The 13,314-nt window shown below is 36.9% G+C and overlaps 2 protein-coding genes across 3 annotated transcripts in view; both read left to right on the top strand.

The window, feature by feature from the left end:
* LOC111384767 (RNA-binding protein 39-like) overlaps nt 1-8,044 on the top strand; it is a 12,788-nt gene extending 4,744 nt beyond the window's left edge. The window contains exons 4-13 of the mRNA XM_023009090.1: nt 501-556; nt 3,774-4,002; nt 4,684-4,770; nt 4,880-4,954; nt 5,025-5,108; nt 5,587-5,651; nt 5,728-5,920; nt 6,009-6,097; nt 6,607-6,721; nt 7,584-8,044. Coding sequence (XP_022864858.1) covers nt 501-556; nt 3,774-4,002; nt 4,684-4,770; nt 4,880-4,954; nt 5,025-5,108; nt 5,587-5,651; nt 5,728-5,920; nt 6,009-6,097; nt 6,607-6,721; nt 7,584-7,625 — 1,035 coding nt within the window. The 3' untranslated portion in view covers nt 7,626-8,044. The remainder of the gene's footprint in view (nt 1-500; nt 557-3,773; nt 4,003-4,683; nt 4,771-4,879; nt 4,955-5,024; nt 5,109-5,586; nt 5,652-5,727; nt 5,921-6,008; nt 6,098-6,606; nt 6,722-7,583) is intronic.
* A 1,462-nt stretch (nt 8,045-9,506) lies between these two features.
* Nucleotides 9,507-12,995, top strand: LOC111384770 (pentatricopeptide repeat-containing protein At4g19191, mitochondrial). 2 transcript variants are annotated; one of them, XM_023009094.1, is made up of 3 exons: nt 9,507-11,713; nt 12,308-12,490; nt 12,712-12,995. In XM_023009094.1, the coding sequence occupies exon 1, from the start codon at nt 9,677-9,679 to the stop codon at nt 11,642-11,644; it is 1,968 nt and encodes a 655-aa protein (XP_022864862.1). In that variant the 5' UTR covers nt 9,507-9,676; the 3' UTR covers nt 11,645-11,713; nt 12,308-12,490; nt 12,712-12,995. The 2 variants fall into 2 exon arrangements, with proteins under 2 accessions (XP_022864862.1, XP_022864861.1); XM_023009093.1 differs by having other exon boundaries at nt 9,507-12,490.
* Nucleotides 12,996-13,314: the final 319 nt, after the last annotated feature.

Below are 13,314 nucleotides of genomic sequence, written 5' to 3'. Positions count from 1 at the left end.
GTGTTTCCCGCGTTTTCAATTTTTTCAAGTTTTACACTGAAAACGCCCAAAACGACAAAAAAGTCGTTTTGTGTTTTCTTCACAAATTTTTTTTCGTTTTCGAAAACAAATTTTCGAAAACGGGAAAGAGAACACATTTTCACCGTTTTGAAAAATCGAAAACAGAAAACGACCCGAAAACGGTAAAGAGAACAGGGCCTTAATTTTTTGGGAATCTATATAATCATTCAGAGCCATATAATTGCTCGTTTGCCATCTTATTGGAGTCTGGAGCTTATCTATTAAATGCTCCTCTGCCTTCACTTGCTGAATATCATCACTTTCTTGTGCATCAGATTTTTACATGCAGGGAGTAGTGTGAATGGGTTCATGATATCTTCTGGCACTTTATATCCTATATTACAGTAGTAGCAAGTCTAAGATGGTTTTGAAGTTATTTTCTTGTGCAGCTTCCCTTATTTAAAAATTTATATCTTTATATTTTTCATTTCAAACTCCAGGTAAGGGATGTACGGCTTATTATGGATCGGAATTCAAGGCGATCAAAAGGAGTTGGGTACGTTTATGCTTATGGTGGTCATGTTGTGTTTCCTTTGTTGTAACTGAATTGCAAAACATTTTGATGTCTCCTTGCATTATGACTCTCTTGGCACACGGAATAATGTTTTAGGCTTGATAAATATTAAATTCTTCTCTTCTCCAGTTACTGATTCTGTTCCTCTAGACTAGAAGCAGTTTTCTTGAATCACTTCGGACCTTTGTCATGTTGTCTTCAAAATTGTATATTTCAAAGAAGTGAATTTCTGGATGTTACATGTGTTCTTGGTTAGTCAGAGAATCAACAGAGTCTGACTCAATCCTATAATGGTTACTGCTACTAAATGTCTACTTTCAACTGAAGCCCTTAATAGTATTTTTGATTCTGCAAATCGAAGGCTATCAAAGTTGTTTTATCAAGAAGTTTTGGAGCCTTTCATACTTTTTTCATTCTTGCTCATCTCTCCAGATGGTGATATATATATTATGGAGGATTAATACAGAGATGATACAAGTCTAAATTTTCATTATCTGGTGACATATGTCTAATGTTTTTCAAGTTTCACTTCGCAGGTACTTGATGATATGATTTGTTAACATAGATAGTTTATGGTCTAAGAGTAGGTTAGTCTGACATATTTTAATTTCTCATGTAAAAGATCGAAACCCTTATGAGCTCTATTCCATTCCAATGTACTTTCACATTCTCAACATATAAATGCTAATGCCAGTGTCTCTGAAACTAAACTGCAGCTGTACTGAACCTGTCTTGTTTCTTGTTCAGTGGTCAACCACTCCAATTAGTTCAGTTAACTTTTGTCAAAATATTATGCCATCAACGATATTTTAAATTTAAAATGGAAAATTAAGTTCTAAAATAATGTTAGGTAGCACATTACATTGTTTATGGCCCTTAGTCGATTATGAGAAAGGATAGGCTAATTCTTCATCCTGGTTTTACCTTGATGTTTTTGGCTGAGTTTTCTGGCTGAGTTTTCTGGCTTTGGAAACCAGTTTTACATAAATTTCAAATCAACAGCCTGCCAATACCTTGACGGTGCGGTATGAACTTTGTCATTAACATGACATAGACGCTGATTAATAATACCCTACGTATGCTATGAAGGGGAGCAAGTATGTTTGTGAGGCACCGCATGTCATAAGAAGATACTTGCTCCCATATGTTCCTCACTTTTGTTCTGTGTGATATCATTTCGTTCCGTAACTAGCTGTATGACATCCAATCAAATTGCAGCCCAAGCCATCAACAATTCTAGAGTATTCCATAGGTAGTTAGCAAAAGGGTAATAAATAGCTAGCAAATTGTCTATAAATGTAAGGGGGAGTTGGGATATTCATTCATTCACGTGTATGTTGAGTCTAGTGGGAGAGTCCCAAGCCTTTTGAATGCTCTGGGTTGTTGGAGTCCTTTCTTATGTACATTTCAATGAAATTACTCATTTCCATTTCAGTTTTCATCTTTACATTAAACCAGTCAGCTTTGACAGTTGGGGTTCTATCAATATGGTATCAGAGCAACCATTCGGGCCTTGGGGTATTAAATCTGGAGATGAAAAGCAAGTAGAAGATCGAGTGGCGGAGACGAAAATTGATGGAATTCAGTTGGAAATCCATGAAGATATGAAAACACTAAAATCTGAAATTAACAAGGTAATGTCCGGGATGATGGAGAAGATGGATCTGATCATGAAAAAGTGGGATAGAAAGGACATTGGGATTGCAATTAATCTGACCGGAAACAACGCGGATCCATAAATCTCACCCAAAAACAACGAAACAGGAAAGGTACAGTTAGAAGAAGTTGCCGGGAGGAAGTCGTCCTCAGAGAAAACCGGATTCTAATTGAAATCATACCATCACCATCGTCGGAGGAGGAGAAGAGATATGAGCATCTCGTGGAAAGGTTAGCTGCAAATCAGCTGAATCTGGAGAAGAACGAAGGGAAATTGCTGGATTTGATGGATCTGGACTTGGGCAAGGAAATGGCCCAGAGTGTTGATGACAGGAATGAAATGAAGCAAGCCCAATTACAATACGGCTCATCTAAAGCTAAAACTAGTTTATATAACCCAAATGCTTACAACCTAAATACCATCCACCATTACTTCTTTGACCAAACCACGTACCAAACTCATCAGACCATTGCTCCGGCTCCAAAACCCACCACGGCATCACCTGAACCTGAGGAAACCGGAGCAATTACTGACAACCATAACTGTAAAGAAGAACCAGGTAAGGTAGATGTCCGCGATCATAGGCTGTATGTGCTGATTGTGGAAGGAATGGCGGCTCCATTGCCGGCAATTTCAGATGCAGGGAAGAAAGGGGACGGGCAAAAGAGTGAAGAAAAGGAGAGAACGACCTTCAAATCTGAAACCCTACTCAGAATTGATGAAACCGAAGCTACTACTGGCGGCCGGATTTGTAGGGATTTCCGGAGCTTGTTCAATATTCTGGTAGCTCCCTTCTCGACGTTACCTCAGAAGTTATTTTTGGGCAAACTTGTTAATGGGTTTCAAACAATGTTACAACATGAAGGTTTGGGCCAACTCTTGAAATGGGTCCAAAGGCTACAAGACAAAAATGAGCTCCTTAAGCATGCCACACCGATTTACAGCCCAAACAAGAATGGAAAAAAAATTCCCTAGCCCAAACTCTTGGACAGTTTCTATAGAAGGAACTGTTTATGGAATTTGTACGGATAAAATTTTAATGATGGATGGACAATTGGCTACACGTTAATAATCGCAGCAAGCTTACTCGAAAAATTGTTCAGCTAAATGGAAATTCGAATTTTGAAGTTGAACCCCATCTCACCTTGAGGACAAGGTGGATTTCGGGGCGGAGGGTAATGATAGACATCCAATCAAATTGTAGCCCAAGCCATCAACAATTCTAGAGCATTCCATAGGTTGTTAGCAAAAGGGGTAAAAAGGTAATAGATAGCTAGCAATTTGTCTATAAATGTAAGGGGGAGTTGGGATATTCATTCATTCACGTGTATGTTGAGTCTAGTGGGAGAGTCCCGAGCCTCTCGAATGCTCTGGGTTGTTTGGAGTCATTTCTTACGTACATTTCAATAAATTTACTCATTTTCATTTCGGTTTTCATCTTTACATTAAACCAGTCAGCTTTAACAGTTGGGGTTCTATCACTGTACAGATTCTTTTGCCCTTTCTAGTGATTGACTTGGTAACTATATGACATGACTACAGATACATTGAATTTTATGATGCTATGTCTGTGCCGATGGCTATAGCTCTGTCTGGTCACCTTCTCTTTGGACAACCAGTAATGGTCAAACCTTCCGAGGCTGAAAAGAATCTTGTTCAGTCCAATACTACTGTTGGTGGTTCAGGTGTCATCGGACCTTATGGTGCTGCAGATAGGAAGCTGTATGTGGGCAATTTACACTTCAACATGACAGAATTTCAGCTTAAGCAGGTAAAGACTTGCCACCATCATTTATTTTAGTGCATATATTAGTGATGCGCTGTTATTCCCGATTACTTTGTAACAGCTTAACATTTGCTGAGGAAGAAAGATCTGGAGGTTCAGACATTATATGGTATCTAAAATTAAGTGCCAGTAGTAGATGTTCTGGATATACTACTTAGAAAAACATTCCTCTGTGCCTCATTTCAATTTTTGCTGTCTAAAATGAGCGTCTTAAGAGTCATTTATAGTGAAATGGCCTCTCCATTAGCTTTCTATTAATTAAAGATCTACCATTGCTGACTTCGATAATGTTCAAACAAGTAGAAATATGGGTTGTGAGCTATTCAATTTTAGTTAATAAATAATATTTTGTTAATCACGTTGAAAGTGAATCTCAAATAATTAACATAAGAACTGTTATGAGAAATTGAGATTATGCTTGAGAGCCAAGATAGAAACGACTATCTATTTGCTACTCCATGCCCCTATGCATTGAAGATGTGTAGGTCATGAACTTTTCTCTACATAGTATCATTTTGTAAGTTTTTTAAGGGTTATCAGGCTAATTGATTTCTAATTTATTCAACTAAATAGTATTTTACTACTTTCTCCATCGTGTCTCCTTTAGCTCTCACGATATCTGTTTTTGAGCCGTGCTCAAATCTTGGTGTTAATTTTTTCTCCTAGATTTTCGAAGCTTTTGGGCCTGTTGAGCTTGTGCAACTGCCTACGGATCCAGAGACAGGACACTGTAAAGGTTTTGGATTTGTTCAAGTCAGTATTTTGGAGAATTTGCCGCATTGAAAGATTCCTTGTGTTCCATTGACTTTTGATGTTATCACCATCTATTTTAACATGAAACTTTTGATTTGATATATTCCAGTTTGCGCAACTTGAGCATGCAAAGGCAGCAGAGAGTTTGAATGGTAAACTGGAGATTGCCGGTCGGACCATCAAGGTACTAAACCTATACTATTTTGGCTTCATTTTCTGGGACCTTATTGCTTTCTGTTTTGAATTCATTACAGGTTTCATCAGTTACAGATCATGTTGGAGTACAAGATTCTGGAACAAAAACTGCAGATTTTGATGATGATGATGGGGGTGGTTTGGTGAGAAATATTTTAAATTACGTTATAATTATTAACTAGTTATGCTTCAATTATTGTCCCTAGTCTCCCAATGGTAACTCAAGCTTTTACTGAAACGGTAAGGTGCTTGCAATTATGTTTCGAAGTTATTATTTTGATCGTGCAGGAGATCGAACCTTTATTTCTTGTTTTGTAAAAGAAGGGTTATCAGTTCGAAATGTTTACTTTTGAGCAAGTCATGTTGCAAGTGCATTGCATTTTTTTCTTCTACACTGGTATTTGATTTCTCCTCTGGAGATGATGATTAGATGCCATTGACCTAGGATATGGACACTGCTATTCAAATTTACAAGTAATGGAGTGAACTTCTTTTATGGGACATGCAGTTGTATCGATCCGATCTGAAATTTCACTTCAGGGAGACTAGCTATCTAATCTGTTTCTGTTTTGCAACATACTCTTAGAATCTCATTCATTACTGTTTGCATAATCTCTACAGTCGTTGAATGCTCAGTCAAGAGCAATGCTCATGCAGAAGCTGGATCGCAGTGGTACTGCTTTGAGGTTTGTATACAAGTTTTTCATGAAATGCATACCTTCCTTTTGCAACAGTCAACACGAACTTGGTTATCCTTTTCAGTGTCACGGGGCCCATTGGAGTGCCTGCTCTCAATGGATTGGCTCCACAACAGTCTATCAACTTGCCAATGAACCCATCAACAGTTCTCCATCCTCCTGTTCTTCCCACACAACTGATTTCTATGGCTCCAGAACCTATTGGGAACCCCAGTGAGTGTTTGCTATTGAAGAATATGTTCGATCCAACCGCGGAGGTCAGTGATATTTTTGTTCATTGTTTCTTACTGAAGTTTGTTATCTCTTACACTGTCTTTGCTCAAACACACTAAAAACTCATCGCAGGTGGAGCCGGAGTTCGATTTGGATATTAGAGATGATGTGCAAGAAGAATGTTCGAAGTACGGCGTAGTGAAGCATGCTTACGTGGACAAGTAAGTATATATTTAATATTCTTTTATCAATTTTTGTCGACGGTTAAATGAAGATGATGATAGTGTGGGAGCGAGGAGGGTTAATCAAGTTGTTCATAAATTCACAATATGGACATTTGTAGAGGAAAGTTCTGCTGAATATCTGATTAAAGGCCGCAAAGAAAAATAAGGCAAAAAATTTCATTTTCTGATATATATGATTGTTTTTTATTGTGAAGTATATATCGAGAAAGGATATGATTTTGTTTTCTGTTTTCAGTTGGTCATGATTGTGATGACGTAATTTGATTAATTTGTTTTCTATGGTTTCACCAAATGATCTTCTCAGTTCATTAGAAATATCTTGACATGTTTATGCTGTCACCTGTAATAATTCATGATCTGTTCTACTCGGTGGCTACCTAAGGAAAATGAAACTCCATGATCAATTTTGTTCTCATTAATCATGCTTGCTTAACAGGACTGTGAATGAATAGATGATGGCTTATAATGATCTTTTTACTTTCCAGGAATAGCGCCGGATATGTATACTTGAGGTTTGAAAGTGTCGATGCAGCGTCACGTGCTCAACAAGCTATGCATAAAAGATGGTTTGCTCGTAGATTGATCTCTGCAATATTCTTGGTAATATCTTTTAAACATCCCTCTTTCCCTTGAAAGAGTACCAAGGGCTGGAAAATTGGTCACGTTATTTACGTTTTACTTGAGGGAAACCAAATAATTAACTTCTCAAATTTGTCAGGCGATATAATACCATAGTGGCCATGTTTGTTGGTCTTTATATTCCACGGTACTAGTTCTGTGCACATCATTCCTTCTGGAGAATGCAACAGAGAACTTGGGGAAATTCGATTCTTTCTCTATATATATCAATGTTAGATTTTAAAATATAGTTGAGTTCATGTTGGATGATCGGACTCTTGGATTTTTCAAGTAGCTTTTAAAATCACTCGTTGAAGCAAAAGCTTTATCACAAAAATCCCACTATGATTCTCATAGATAATTTTTGAAAACTACTTCTCTGAGGGCTTGCTCCTGAGTTCTATTCTCTTACTAACTGCCATGGCTAGTGTTGTAGCTTTTGCCAGAGCTGTCAAATGCAATAATACTTGATAAAAAGAGTCAGGCTGAGTGTACAGGGTACGGGTTCACAGAACCCATACTGAACACACACAACACCGGATGGGTGGGTGGGTTTTATTAGTTTTTTATACACTTGGTGTGAGTGAGTGCAGGGGTTCTGTACACAGAATTATTCTGATAAAAAAAGGTCGATTGACAAGAATAATTGAAAGAAATAATTTACAAGATATGATTTATCTGCATCTAAAGTATCAATTCCAACTAGTAACTACCTACTATTTATTGACAAATTTGTTTCAATCTTAATGGTTAACACCGACCTTTATTGTATTCTGCAGCAATTATTTTTTCTCGTGAATTTCTGCCATCACTGAAGTATGATAGACTGTCTTTTCTTTTGCAGCAACCATATGAATACGATGCCAAATTCAAGGGTGCAGCTTGAAAAACTTTTTATTGTGAAATGGTGCTTTGTGGGGTATCTCATTAATCTTTCTATTTGCTTCATGTCCTGAGTAACGCTGAATTGAATTTTTTGGTTGGTATCGACCGCGTTATGTAACTTAACCAATTGTTAGCGCTTTTTTACTGTCAAGATAATCACTGCCTAATCTATGTTTCTCGTTCACATTACCCCAATGCTTTTGGCATTATTTTCTCGTCTGAAGCAACCGACCATGAGCATGGGAAGTTAGCCGTAGGGTTATCTGGTGATATGAAGTACCTGTGTGCAAGAATGTGCAAAGAAAAGGTTCTATAGTTGCTTAGAATACTTGCTAAAAGTCAAAAACTACTTTGGATCTACCGTTTTTGTGGGACATGCGAGTGTGATCTATTTACCCATTGCGCTTTTTCCTTTGTTTATTGTGCGTTCGACTTGTGAACTTGTAGATTCTGTTGAGAATCTTGCTTTTTCACTGCCTTAAGCCGATTATGGATTGCAAATTACATATTTTTATCCACATAATCTATAACTATATTCTTATATTAGTTGAACCATAAGTAATCAGCGCCCCAGCAAGATTATGGATGCACTTAGAAACGAATGAATACTAAATCATTTTCAATGGCTACATCAATGATCAGATGCCCAATTGATTATCATCTGAAAACGTGTTACAATCAGTGAAGGCCTGTCCAGGCCAAAATTTGCTTGGACAAGAAAATGTTATAATGCACGGTTACTGGGAGTGAATATGAAGCATATCAGTACTTAAAAAGTCAGATTTTGTAGACATAGAAGAAGTTTAGACTGATGGATACAATGCATAACCTCCTTTTCTATACCTGCATGTATATACAAAGAAAAATGGGTGGACACACTTGTGGAGGGCAAGTTTACCAGGTGGGCGATGAAGCATTTTTTGACATTCAAGGATGTAGGTTTATCATGCAAAAATGGAAATAACTTAATTAGGGGTTTGTTTAGCCCCATTTTCTTCCAATTTTTTTTGCTTTCTTATGTTTAATCACAATTTTTCATAAAATAATATTATATGTAAATTGAAAGTTTTTTATTTTATTTCAACCAAACATTTTTCAAAAAACATTATTTTAAACATTAAAATTTGAAAAAATTGGGGGCGGAAGAGGGGCTTAGCAGTTCTGCGGCAAGTACAGGTTTTATCAGTTGAGCTTTTAAGACGGTAAGACTTTTTGCAAAAGAACTATTACCGAAGTATTCATGACAGTTTGGTTAATAAAAAATGGTGACATGGCAAATTGTCATTCGCCAATTTATTAAATAAAAAAACAATTTTTTGTCCACAAATTTTTTAAAACAAAGACAATATCAATAATGATGTAAAGAAAGGATTGTACAAATGGTAAAATAATAAAAAAAAAAAAATTGTCTCAAATATGAAATCTCTTTGGGTTTCATTCCATTTTGTTAATATTTACTTTCCAAGACATGATTAGTTAAAAAAGGTTAATAGTACTTTTGAGTCATATGAAATGAGATTAAACTCCCGTTTGACCTCTATTATTTGAAAATGAAAATGGGAATAATAGTATTTTTTAGAAAAATAAGTGGTTGAAAAAGAAGAAAAAGTTTTCGATTTACGTGTAATATTATTTTATAGAAGATTGTGTGATTAAAAATAAGAGAGAGAAAAATGAAATTTAATGGGGATCAAACGGGGGTTAAACTAACGTTAGACCATTGAAAAGTAACTCTTTAGCAAAATAGAATGAAATCCAAACAAAGGAAAGTTGGCTGTTTAGACGTATAATTAGAAAAGTGCTTTTGATTTATTGATTATACATACTGCAATTTTATTTTATCATGGAACATTTTTTTTGAATATAATATTTTTAAGACGTAAAATATAACAAATTAATATACGAAAGACAATAATATGATCTTAAATTTCATGCACTAGTCGAAGTTATAATTATGCACGTCTAATGATTTTCTTTTAATTCAAAAATTAATTTTTTTCTTCGGATTTTAAGAACATTCATGGAAATTATTTCTTCGAGTTAGTGACGGACATGGTAAGACCAAATGTTATTCAGATTATCGATCGATTTTCAATTGCTTCATGGAACTCCAGCATAAGAGAAGCAGTCAATCAAGGCCATGCCCAGAAGGCTCTTATTCTTTTTCGCCAATTGAAACGAAACTCTTATGTACAGCCCAACAATTTAACTTTCCCATTTATTGCAAAAGCTTGTGCAAAGCTCTCAAAGCTGAAGTACTCCCAGATGATTCATGCTAGTGTTGCAAAATCGCCATTTTGTTCAGATGTTTATGTACAAACAGCTTTGGTCGACATGTATGTAAAATGCAGTAGCTTAGATCATGCATTTGATCTGTTTGATAACATGGCTGAAAGAGATTTAGCAGCGTGGAATGTGATCATTATGGGTTTTGCTCAGTTGGGTTTTTTGGATAGAGTTTCATGTTTGTTTAAGGGGTTGAGGATGGATAACATCATGCCTGATGCAGTAACGATCATGGGGTTGACACAATTGGTGTCTGGGTTAAAGGATACGAGGTTATTGAGCTCTGTACATTGCTTTGGGATGAAATGTGGGTGTGCAGGGGATGTTACCGTTACCAATACTTGGATTGCTGGCTATGCCAGGTGTGGTGACCTGTTCTCGGCTGAGATGGTGTTTTGTGGTATTGGCATCGATGCTTTGACTGTGGTTTCTTGGAATGCTATGATTGTGGGATGTGCATGTGTTGAGGAACCGGTGAAGGCTCTTGGGGTGTACCAACATATGCTTCTCGACGGATTTAGGCCTGATTTGTGTACCATTCTTAATCTGCTCTCCTCATGTACTCAGCCTGATTCTTTATTTTATGGTATGCTAATTCATGCTCAAGGAATAAAAGTGGGTTGTAATGAGAATATTGCTGTTCTTAATACTCTTATTTCCATGTATTCCAAGTGTGGAAATGTTGACATGGGAAGAAGTGTATTTAGTAGCATGACTGAGAGAACACCAGTTTCATGGACTGCTATGATTGGAGGGTATTCTGCAAAAGGTGATTTGGAGGAGGCATTATCTATGTTCCATGCTATGGAGGCTTCTGGCGAGACACCTGATTTTGTTACCATGATCCATTTGATTTCAGCATGCGGCCAAATTGGAGCACTTGAGGTTGGAAAATGGATTGATAATTACACCATTTTGAAGGGATTGAAAAGCAATGTGATGGTATGTAATGCATTGCTAGACATGTACGCAAAATGTGGAAGTTTAAGAGATGCTCAGGAACTCTTCGGTACTATGCAAGGGAAGACTGTGGTCTCTTGGACAACTATGATAGCAGGATATGCACTAAATGGAAAAACACAAGCAGCTTTAGATTATTTTCATCGAATGTTAAAGTTGGGTTTGAAACCAAATAACGTAACTTTCCTTGCTGTTCTTCAAGCATGTACTCATGCGGGTCTGTTGAATGAAGGGCAGGGAATTTTTGATATGATGATTAAAGTGTATAGAATAAATCCCGGACTAGACCATTATGCTTGCATGACTGATCTCCTTGGACGCCAAGGAAGACTGAAAGAAGCGTTGAACTTTATTGAAGATATGCCTATCAAACCAGATGCTGGAATTTGGGGTGCTTTCCTTTTTGCTTGCAAGATCCATCACAACCTAGAGCTTGGCGTGTATGCTACACATCGACTTTTGCAACTTGAATCACAGGCTGCAGCTCCTTATGTTGAAATGGCAAATATATACGCATCAGCAGAAGATTGGGATGGGGTTGCTGCAATGTGGATGAAAATGAAACGCAAGCAAGTGACAAAATCCCCGGGGCAAAGTGCAATACTGGTGAATGGAAAACGTTATTGTTTTACTGTAGAAGATAGAAACCATTCTCAGGGCTCTCAAACGTTTGAAACATTGGATAGCTTAGTTTCACAGTTGAAAGATGAAGTACATTTATTTTGTACTCCGGAACTTGTGGATTCATCAATTGGCCACGAGCAAACCACATAAGAAAACTGGATTGCAGAGAATTTTGAAACCGTACGAGAGCTAGATGGAGTATCAATCAGAATCAGGACGGTAACACTATTGCAATGATTATGCTGATGCACTCCTGTAAACTACTAAAGATTTCAATATGCTAACCTATACTCCATGACAAAGATATTCCAGCCTCAGGGGCTGGAGATTACATTGCAGCCATACTTTATCAGTCTAGGACAGCCTCGTCTGATTTATAACTAAATTTTATGATGTCACTTACCATAAGAAGCAAGAAGGAGAAGATTGATAGTTTTTGTGGTTTTTAATTATTACGGCCACTTTGAAAGCAATTACATTGCCATACAATAATGAATTGAAAAAGTAAAAAAAACTTTGAAGTACAAGGTCATACAACGATCTATCATTCAAATGCTGCTTTTAGCTATACCTGGTTATGATTTTAGTATAAAATGGCTATAAAAGATGAGTTTCATGCGTGGTTCACCTCAAGTTGTAACTCAAATAGGAGGTTTGGGCCGATACATGACAGTTCAACGTTTTCTTTAGTTGCATTCACTGTATTTCCACCTAATGTTTAACGGCTGCTTTAACTTAGTGATTTAGTCTATCAATTCCTACATTTTGTCATTGGTTTTTGATGGCTGGCAAATTTTTGATGTTTGAGCACAGGTAATAGAAGCATTTTAGTGCCATTACTGATTTCTTACTGGAACAAATGGCCCCATTGTGAATCTCAACGTCTTTGAACCAGAAACAGAAGCTGTAGCTTGTATATATATACAGACAGCCAATTTTGGACAGCAAATCTTAACTGGACAACCCACTACGGGAGTGGTTGGGAGACGCAATTAGGTGACAGAATTGCACCCTTTTTTTTTTTTTTTTTTTTCCTGTAACTAAAGACAGCTAAAGCTCACATTTGGGTGGCGACAGATGTATTGTTTGATCTTGATTTAGTTGATATATGAAAATGTAACACACTCAATGGAATTGGAGGCTATATGAAAATTGTGTCTTACAACTGGGCTATAAGGTTAATCCTATATGAACAACATTTTTCAATTGCTACACAGGAGAAAAGATCAGAAATTTTATCAGATGAAGAACAAAGAGAACACTCTGAATCTCCTTGCCGCAAGATTACAAGTCGAAGAAGTGCAATGCCATTACTCCTAATAAACCAAAAAGGATATATCTATTCTATTTGTTCCAATCCAAATTATTTATTGGCTTTGTAGACATACAGATTACGAATAGTCCTGTATCTGCGTCTCTTTGGGTTGCAATTGATCACACAATCTTGCATGATTTTCTTTGATGAAGTGATTTGAACACCATTTGTATTACCATAATTATATTTCCTCTTGTTGGAGGTTGAATTCGTTATATTGCTCTTGTCATCCTCTTCATCTCCAAATATATGTATAAGCTGCTCCGCCACCCCTGCCGCCTTATCTACCTCTGACAAGCTCCCTTGCCCAGATGGCGATGTTGAGCAAGCCATGAAAAATATGCAGAAATGAAGAAAGAACTCTGTAAGTCTCTCTTTCTCTCCGTGTTTGGCTTAACAGGTTTTTATTGCTTTTTGGATAAATAGAGCGCTTTACAGGTTTACTTGTTATGCAAGTTCTGATAAAGAAACTGCAGCGTGGGTGCAAGGAAGCTGATAGGAACTT

This window comes from Olea europaea, unplaced genomic scaffold (genome assembly GCF_002742605.1).
Source record: "Olea europaea var. sylvestris unplaced genomic scaffold, O_europaea_v1 scaffold2999, whole genome shotgun sequence".
In the NCBI taxonomy this organism is placed as follows: Eukaryota; Viridiplantae; Streptophyta; class Magnoliopsida; order Lamiales; family Oleaceae; genus Olea; species Olea europaea.
Note: the sequence above shows the minus strand (reverse complement) of the source record. Positions and strands in the feature narration are given on the sequence as shown.